This window comes from Vidua chalybeata, unplaced genomic scaffold, assembly GCF_026979565.1.
Source record: "Vidua chalybeata isolate OUT-0048 unplaced genomic scaffold, bVidCha1 merged haplotype W_reject_29, whole genome shotgun sequence".
Taxonomy (NCBI): Eukaryota; Metazoa; Chordata; class Aves; order Passeriformes; family Viduidae; genus Vidua; species Vidua chalybeata.
Genome location: NW_026530352.1, coordinates 108,219 through 117,005, shown reverse-complemented (window position 1 = coordinate 117,005; position 8,787 = coordinate 108,219). Strand labels below are relative to the sequence as shown.

At 58.8% G+C, this 8,787-nt stretch overlaps 1 protein-coding gene across 3 annotated transcripts; it reads right to left on the bottom strand.

Moving 5' to 3' along the window:
* Positions 1-1,215: 1,215 nt before the first annotated feature.
* Positions 1,216-6,805, bottom strand: LOC128783209 (maestro heat-like repeat family member 5). 3 transcript variants are annotated; one of them, XM_053933842.1, is made up of 15 exons: positions 6,327-6,804; positions 5,939-6,003; positions 5,486-5,824; positions 5,154-5,302; positions 4,749-4,896; positions 4,361-4,545; positions 4,141-4,278; positions 3,757-3,871; positions 3,448-3,585; positions 3,039-3,215; positions 2,758-2,913; positions 2,508-2,609; positions 2,044-2,146; positions 1,815-1,871; positions 1,216-1,520 (listed from the first exon to the last, which is right to left on the bottom strand). In XM_053933842.1, the coding sequence occupies exons 1-15, from the start codon at positions 6,442-6,444 to the stop codon at positions 1,402-1,404; spliced, it is 2,109 nt and encodes a 702-aa protein (XP_053789817.1). In that variant the 5' UTR covers positions 6,445-6,804; the 3' UTR covers positions 1,216-1,401. The 3 variants fall into 3 exon arrangements, with proteins under 3 accessions (XP_053789817.1, XP_053789818.1, XP_053789819.1); XM_053933843.1 differs by having other exon boundaries at positions 5,939-5,997; XM_053933844.1 differs by having other exon boundaries at positions 1,432-1,520; positions 1,781-1,871; positions 6,327-6,805.
* Between the last annotated feature and the right edge of the window lie 1,982 nt (positions 6,806-8,787).

The window sequence follows — 8,787 nt, the reverse complement described above, 5'->3', positions numbered from 1 at the left end:
TGGGCATTAGCTTCGAGGACAGGAATCTGACAGAATGTATTTCTAACCCCCTGCCTATCGAATCACTGCAGCAGGGTAAAGATGGATGGTATTTTTGATACAATTCCTACATAAACGCACTGAAATTGATACATGGCAGAGAAGCATGTTAGTGGGGTGCAGCCCCATGCCCTCCCCCCGGATCAATAAAAGGGCTTTTGGCTGACAATGCATTTGTCTGCCGATTACTTTGAATTAGGGAGGCCCCTCAGGACTGCAGTATCCTGAGGGAACACCAATGGCCTTGACCTGTAGGCACCTGCAAAAGCTAAAAGTCAGCTGCCTCAGCTTTCAGAGCCTCTCTGGGCCAGCATCCTGACGTGGATGCAGGAATGCTGCCAGGCACTGCTGGGACCCAGCGGAACAGGACCGGCTGTCTCATGTCCACGTAGCACCCCTGACACAGCCAGGGCTGTCCCGAAAGCAGACGCTCCCGTGTCAGCAGAGAGGAGCAAGGAGCACTGGGCTCCTCTCAGCTGGGCTCACCACTGTGCTCCAGTGGGAGGGGCAGACAGGCCACCCACAATCAGGGCATCCCCTGCATCAAAAGGACATGCATTTTGGCCTTTTTGTCCCTCCACCCCAGAAGCAGGCCTGACATCTCCTCCTCTGGAGTGGAGTCTTTCCAGTTCTGATGTCATCTCACGCTTGGCCAGCGCCTGAGATGAGCCGCAATGGCTTGTGATACCACTTGCATGCCAAGCACAGCTCCATTGTCTATTGTTCCTCTTTCACAGGTTAACTTCCCATCGATTGACCAACCCATTGCTTCTTTTAAGGGTCAAATTCACAGCAATTTCACAATAAGGTTTCCTTCATTGTCTGTTCTTCATTACCTGCCTGATGTGCACAACAGCAGACCAAGAATGGCAGGGCCTTAGACACGATTTCAGTCCCTGACACACAGGCTCCTTGTCCCACTGCCGGCCTTCAGGGTGCTCAGCAAGATCTGCAACTCCACAGTGTTGTGGAACTGTACCTTCAGCACAGGCACCTTTCCAGCCTGATCTGCCCTCGTTGCTCTGTGCGTGTGCACAAAACACGGCGTGGAAGAGAACGGCAGCAGGGGCCTGTGTGTCCCTGGGCTCAGGATTTGCGTCGCTTCATCTCCACAGAGATGCAGGCAAAGTGAAAAAGACAAACCATTTATTAATGAAAGGGGAAACAAAGGTTTGAACTGGAAGAGAAAAAAATGGGATGGACATGGTCTGAGAGCTGGAGGGAGGGAGCTATCTACAGGCAGGGCGAGGGCTGAAGCCACACCAGCGTCCTACAGGCTCAGCTGTGCCAAACATCAGTTGTGCCTGGAGCTCCAGTGGCAGCGGGAGATGGTGTCCTCCTCAGTGTCTTCTGGTGCTGTTCTTAGGACACTGATTCACTGGATCCTGAAGATGAACTTAATTCTTCAGCTCTGCTGGTAAACTGGGCATGAATAGTCCTGCTCCAGTGGGATATAGTGCCTTTCCTCTGGGCTTGAATGGCTGGAACAGAGAGGAAAACAGCCACAGTCAGGGGCCAGATCTGCGGGATTCCTAGGAGACCCTCCTGCCAAGGGTGTCCCACTCAGGTCTTGCACTAGCCACAAGAGAGGAGGGGCCAACAGGATCGGCCACAAGGGGCTGGCCATGAATCACCCCGGCCCATGTCCCTGCAATCTCTGTGTGCTCTGCCCACGTCACCCCTCATCCACACAAGGAGTGAAGCCTGCCCCAGGCAGGGCAGGGTTTCCAGCTCCCCTCACCAGTGCCTGCTGTCAGTCCGCTGCCGTCACTCACCCTGACTGAGGGCGTGGAGCTTTCCCTGCTGCCCCCTCAAGCTCCGCTCGGCCATCCCTGCGAACACAGAGCCTGTCACAGCCCAGCGGCACAGCTCCGGAGGGCGACAGCAGCGCCCAGGCCAGGCGGGGCTCCACGGCGCCGGGCCCGGATGGCGCCGCCGGGGCAGCAGGCGGGGCTGGGGCCGAGCTGCGGCGGGGCGGGGAGGGAGCCCGGGCTCGTGGCTCACCCATGAACCTGACGGCCACCTCTCGCAGGGGCTCCTGTGGGCTCTGCAGGTAGGGCCGGGCCCGGCGCAGGTGCTCGGCCGCTCGGCTCCTGTCCTCTGCCAGCTGGAGAGAGCGGCAGGAGGGAAGGGTTGGCGTGGGCTCAGCCCCTGGGCCGGGCGCTCCCTGCGCCCAGCCCCGGCCTCCCCTGCCTGCACAGCCCTGAGGCCCGGCCAGCAGCCGCTGGCGCCGGGCTCTGGAGGGGGCAGAGGGCCGGCTGCTGCCCGGGGAGCCGCGGTGCCGCCCCGCAGCCCCGCCGGGCCGGGGCTCCATCGGCACCCGGCTGGGACCCACGGGATCCTGGAGAAGGGCCCACACGGCCTCTGGCTGCAGCAGCGGGCAGGGGCACAGCTGCCAGCCCACACACTGAGCACCGCGCTCAGGGGGCTTCTCCAGCCTGAGCCTGGGCCTTCCAGGCCGTCCTTACCAGGACCTCAGCAAACTTCCACAGATGCTCCTTCTCCAGCAGCTGCTTGAGCTTTCTCCTCTTCAGAAACTTGGCTGCACAATGCAGCGTTTCCCGAGAGGCCTGGAGAGCAGCAGAGACCCCGAGATGGCCCCACAGCCCAGGCCACAAGACCTGTGTCCCTGTGCCAAGGCCTGGAGGAGGCTGCAGCCCGCCAGGCGCCAGGGCAGGAGGCAGCCGAGCCCCCTCCCAGCATCATAGAAATGCTCACCTTTGCCACGTGCCAGTTCTCATCATGACAGTAGATGAAAAGTGTGTCCAGGCTCTTGTTCACAATTGTCTCCAGGGGCTTTTTTCCCTCATCCACTACCAAGTCCATCACCTTACAGAAGAGTTGAATGGAGAGCAACTGCACATGGCTGTTGTCCTAGAGGAAAGGAAAAGACCTACACCAGCTACTCCAGGCCCACCTGGGCAAAGGCCTGAAAATCCACAGGGCACAAAGTTTCTGGGAAGCACCCGATGCCTGTGGCTCAGGATGCAGAACCTTACGTGGTCAAAGAGCAGCAGGAGTGCCTCAGCCAGCTTTGGGGCGGTGGTGCTGGATACCAGGATGTCTTTGTGCTGGAGCACATTGGTGAACACATGGAGGCTCATGCTGACCACCTCTCTATCTTCATCCCCCAGCAGCTCCAGAAGGCTTTGAGACACGCTGCACATTCTTCTGGCCTGGGTGGAACACAAGGCTGTGCTGGGAAGCCATGGACGGCTGCACGGCCAGCAGCGCCCTGGCACTGCAACCCCACCCTGCTGCTGCAGGGCCCACAGGCCAAAGGCCTGTCCCAAAGCACTGGGGCAGGTGAGGCAGGAGAGCTGGGAGCAGCTGCCTCAGCTCTTGAAGCCCTGCCAGCCCAAGGGGCTGCTTTGCCTGGCACAGCTTCAGCTGCTGTCCCCTTCTCACCATCAAGAGATCCTTGCTGGGCACCACGAGGCCTCTGAGTGCCAGGCGACGCCTCTGACTGCATTCACTCTGGAGGTACCTTGACATGATCTTCATGACGCTGCCACCATATTTACTCAAGTTCAGGCGCTCGAGGACCTGAAAGGCACAGGGCAGTGACAGGGGACCCGGCCGGCAGGAGCCCAGAAGCGCACAGGGCTGGGCCCAGGCAGCAGCACAGGGCGTGGGCACTGTCCTGGCAGCTGTGGCTACGAGAGGGCAGAGAGCTGGGAGGCAGCTCAGCGAGGCAGCGCTGGCCAACAGGCTCACCTCCACAAGGAATGCCAGGAAGGGCAGATCCCAGCACGGCTCCTCCCTGCTGAGCTGCCGGAGCAAGTGGAGTGTGATGCAAGAACACAAAGGGATCAAAACACGGAGCATCTCCCTGGCAGGGGGAAAAAGACACCAAAGCCCTGAGGTGGGGAGACCAAACCTCTCCCAGCACTGACTCACAGAGCTCTGGTCTTTCCCCAGCATCCCTGGAGGGGATGTGAGCGCTTGGACAGGCAGCCCCTTCTGGGCACCCTCCTCTCCCAGCCTCTTCCAGTCTTCTTGGCCGTCCCTTGCTGACGAGGCCCTCTGGCCCATGACCACAGGGACTGTGTGGGGTACAGGGCACAAATGCTGGGGGCAGTGGGCAGAAGGGGATCTCACCTGGCCAGCAGACCCACGGCATAGTGCTGGGTGTGAGCACACAGCATCATGTCCCAGCACCCCTTGCGCTCCATAGCCACCACCACATGGTCACACTGCAGTCGGCAGAGCAGATCCTTCATGGCCTGCACTGCAAACCTGTGTGCAGAGCAAAGCCCAGATCACACTGGGAGCACTGCCGCTGGCCACAAGGGCACAGGAAGGACAGGAGGACCGGGACCTGTTGGGCTTGCTGGGAAGGCGGTGTTTCTCCTGGCATGCACTCCAGAAGTTATCAACTTCCTCTGGTGGCATCTGCTGTGTGGTGATGACAACATGGAAGAGCAGAGCCACAAACAGTCGCCCAGAATAAGGGATCATGGCCTTGTTGCACTCAGGCACAATCAGCCAGATCACCAGAGTTGCCTGCAAAAGAAGCAGCCCAAGGCAGCGCTCAGTGCCGAGGTGTCCATGGGGCAGGGCCCAAGGGCAGAGGCAGGGGGAGCAGCGGGCCTGGTGCCCCCTGAGCCTGCCCCTAGGCCAGATTTCAGCCCAGCGCCTGAGGCATGGAGAGGATGGAGAGCTGCTGGAGAGGTGACCTGGGGCTGAGCAAAGGCCCAGAAACTCACAGCCAGGGCAAAAAGGTCCTTGTTGTCCCCATCGGAGGTGCACATTGTGTGCAGAGGCCAGTCCTCCATCACACAGAGCAGTGTTGGCAGCGCTTTCTCCAGTGCTGGTCCCGATGAGCCTATGGCTCTCCACATCTTTGCAGCAGCTCTGTGGGATGGCAGCTCTGTGTCAGGGGCATCTCAGTCACAGCACCATGCCCTGTGCAGCTGTGGGGGCCCAGGTGACAGAGACCTGGTGCCCTGAAGGGCAGGGGGGGAGCATTGGCAGCAGGCTCAGGAAACAGAGGGGCCCGAGGGTCCTGGGCCTCTCTGCCTGTCTGGCAGAGACCATTGGACAGGCTGTGCAGGGCCACGGGCCCTAAAGGCTGCTGAGCCCTGAGCTCTCAAGGCTCGTGGGCCCCGTACCTGTCACACGTTGGGGCACAGCGCAGGAGGGTCAGCACCACGTCAGCAGGGTGTTCTTCTGCCAGCCTCACAATGTCCGTTTGCAGCCTGGCATCCACAGAGACGTGGGACATGAGACTCTGGTGGATGTTCTTCACCTTGGCTGGCACCTGGAGGAGGCATGGGGGAGACTTGGAGCGCTGTCCAAAGGAACCACTTCCCCAGCTTCCCCCAAGAAGTGCTTCTGTTCCCACCACACTGTGCTGGCCTCAAAGGCTGAGGGGTCCAGAGACCATGGCTTGAGGGGACACACCATCCTGGGAGGCCTCCAGGTGTGGACCCAGGCTGCTTACCTGCTCCTGCTGGTGAGAAGGAACAGCACTCTCCTCGAAAAAATCCATAGTGGGAGCATGAATCATAGTTGGAGCAGGCATGGTGTCAGTATTTGTAAGGCCCTGAGTCTCTCTGGTTTTGGTGTTTGTGATGGCCACGTCCTCAGTCATAGACATGAGATGAGCCTTTGCCCAGGTTTCAGTCTCTGAGGTCGCAGATTCTTCTGAGCGCTCAGCTGAATCTGGGCTGCCATCAGGCTCTGCCTGGCGCTCGGTCAGCCCCAAGTCAGGCTCGGCTGCACCCGCAGCTGCTGTGCTGCCGGTCTTTCTACATTGAATGCGCAGGAACTGCCGGAACATCTGCAGGAGAAGAAAGGCCAGGGAAGCCCGGGATGTTCCATGGAGTGCTCCAAGCGTGGTGCTGGGCTGAGCAGTGACAGCAGGCCCAGCCCAGGTGGGGATGGCTGCTGGTACCTTCAGGCTTTTGCGGAAGCGGCCACAGGCGGGTTCCTGCTCTTGTGTCCGGTCCAGGGCTGCATCTGGCAAAGAGCAAGCGCAGCCAGAGCTGAGGGGCTGCGGGAGAGGCCGGAGAACACAGCCCAGCCCTGCGCTCCCCAGGCAGGGAGGGCCACGGGATGCCCCAGGGGATGGAGCAGGGCCACGGCGGGGTGTCTGCCCGGCCCCTCCTCCGTCCTGTCCATGGGCCTGTCCCCAGGGGACGGGATGGGATGGGATGGGATGGGATGGGATGGGATGGGATGGGATGGGATGGGATGGGATGGGATGGGATGGGATGGGATGGAATGGAATGGAGCCAAGCTGGCTGCAGCCATCAGCCCTGTGGCCCAGCTCTGCCACTCACCATCCTGCAGTGTCTGGATCTGGCCTGGCTCTTCAGGCTGTTGTGCTGGGGCAGCTCCAGGGCCTTCCTTTTTTTCCCCCCTGAACACTTTGAACAGGCTGAGAAATCTGCCTGCCATTCCACCAGCTAGCCTTGAAGGCACCTTCCAGAGAGATGCTTCAGGATATATGCAAGTCAACAATTGCAGTTGTGCCTTTAAAGCACCTGAGACAGAGGAGCCTCAGGAAGGCTGCAGGACAGCAAGTCCTGCACTCTGGTCTTGAGGGCTCCTGCCACAATGACAGGAGACCCCTCATAAATTATTCTGGTCACCAAGTCCCACAGTCCTGCCACGAGGTCACCTGCAGGAATAACGCCTCAGAAAAGCTCCGGGTCAGACACGAACGAGCGCGCTGTGCGAGGACTCCTCACGGCACCGCTCTGTCCTGTCCTGTCCCGTCGCCTGCTCCGAGCACTGTGGCGTGCTCTTGTCACCGCCAGCTCCTATGTCACCACGTGTCACAAAGGGAGGGTTCTTGGACACCCTGGCCTGTTCCATGACACGGTGACCGTGCTGCAGCATGTCACAAAGGGCCCTTGCACACATTGCCACCTGCCCTGGGGCCACTCCCAGCCCCACCCAAAGTGGCCCAGGCTGGAAGGAATCCCGGGCCCCAAGTGTCTAAAGCAGCCCAACAGGATCTTTAGGACCAACTCAAACCATCAGCAAACCCTGCCCGGCATTTAAGACTCCTCAATTCCGGAAGGCTTTACATCTCATTGCGCAACTCAAGTAGTTCCAAAATTTGCAAACTTCTCAAATTAATAGCGATTGCCGGAGAATGTGAATGATTTGGAAGTTCGTTCCCACCTAAAAGCAGCAACTCATTTGCCTTAACACATTCCATTGGAAGTCACTTTTGAAACATAGCACTATACAGAGGCAAAAAGAAGACCATTCTTTGGTGTGCAAATGGTTTTCGATGAAGGGATGATAACATCGTAATTCTCTTAAGGAATAAAAGCTCTCAAGGAATGAAAGTCCACTCAGTCTTACAAAAGTAGCCCAGACAAATGAGTAGATGGACAAAGGGCTCGTCCTCCCCCAGTACAGATATCTAAGTGGCCAATAAAGTACATCTCTCCCATCTTGTTCCCTGCAGGAGAATCAGGGCCATGAAGAGAAATAGTCACAGATATTCCTTCTGGCCTCCATAAGCAAAGCTGTGCCAAACCACAGATGCTGCCTTCAAGCTGACTCAAATTCCAGCCTAGACCTCTCACCTTGCAGACAACTCCTTCCCCAACACGCTCCCCAACACCAACCCCCTGCAAACACCCGCAGAGAAGCCCTCAACAGCCCGCCAGGAGCCCCAGCTGTCCCCGTCCCTCCGCAGAGCTTTCCCACCCTCCAGCAGACCCCCTGGTTCCCTGCACGTGCTTTGGGATGGCACTCGGGAGCATCCGCTCCAAGGCCTTCCCTGGCAGCAAGATCAGGCTGCCAGACCTATGGATCCTGGCTTATCCTTCCCACCGAGCCTTCCTGTGCACGGCTGTTCCATTGGCACATCTGCGCTCAGCTCGGACTTCTCCACTCAGCCAGGGCTGCTGGGAAAGGATGGAGAGCAACCTGGCAAGCTCTTTCTCCAGCTCCCCCTTCACTCTCGGGGGAGGTAGAACATTCCAGAGGAAAGCAACTGGTGCCGCAAGGAGTGGGTGGCATCAGGCAGCTCTGGGGAGGCCCCTCAGGACTGCAGTATCCTGAGGGAGCACTGTTGGCCATCCCCTGCGTGTATCTGCAAAAGCTTAAAGTCAGCTGCCTCAGCTTCCAGGGCCTCTCTTGGCCAGCATCCTGACGTGGATGCAGGACTGCTGCCAGGCACTGCTGGGACCCAGCGGGACAGGACCGGCTGTCTCATGTCCACGTAGCACCCCTGACACAGCCAGGGCCGTCCCGAAAGCAGACAGACGCTCCCGTGTCAGCAGAGAGGAGCAAGGAGCACTGGGCTCCTCTCAGGGTATCTCAGCTGGGCTCACTTCACAACACGCCCCCATTTTAAGGCCTGCTGATGCCCAGCTGCCAGAAATGCCTACCTTGTGCTCTCCAAGATGCACAGGGAGAGCCAATGAGCAGGACACTTGGGGAGGCAAACCTTCCAAGCCTTTCTGAGGCCAGGGACACACCAAGATCAGCCAAGACTCTCCACGCTGCCTGGCCCACCCAGCCCAGCTCTGGGCTGGCCCTGGGCCACAGCAGCTCCCACCAAGCAGGAGGCAAATGCATATTGCCGAGAGTCGAAACACAGCTGTCTTGGTTTGGAAAGACAGGTGTCTGCTAAGGAAGGCGGGAGCCTCCCCTGAAATGGAAAAATGTAGACCTCTTCCCTCTGAATTGTTAGAAGCTTGAAATTAAGGGGGGCTCTTGGGCAAAAATATGGGAGCAGGAATAACAGTTCTTTATTAGGGAAGAAATTAAAAGATA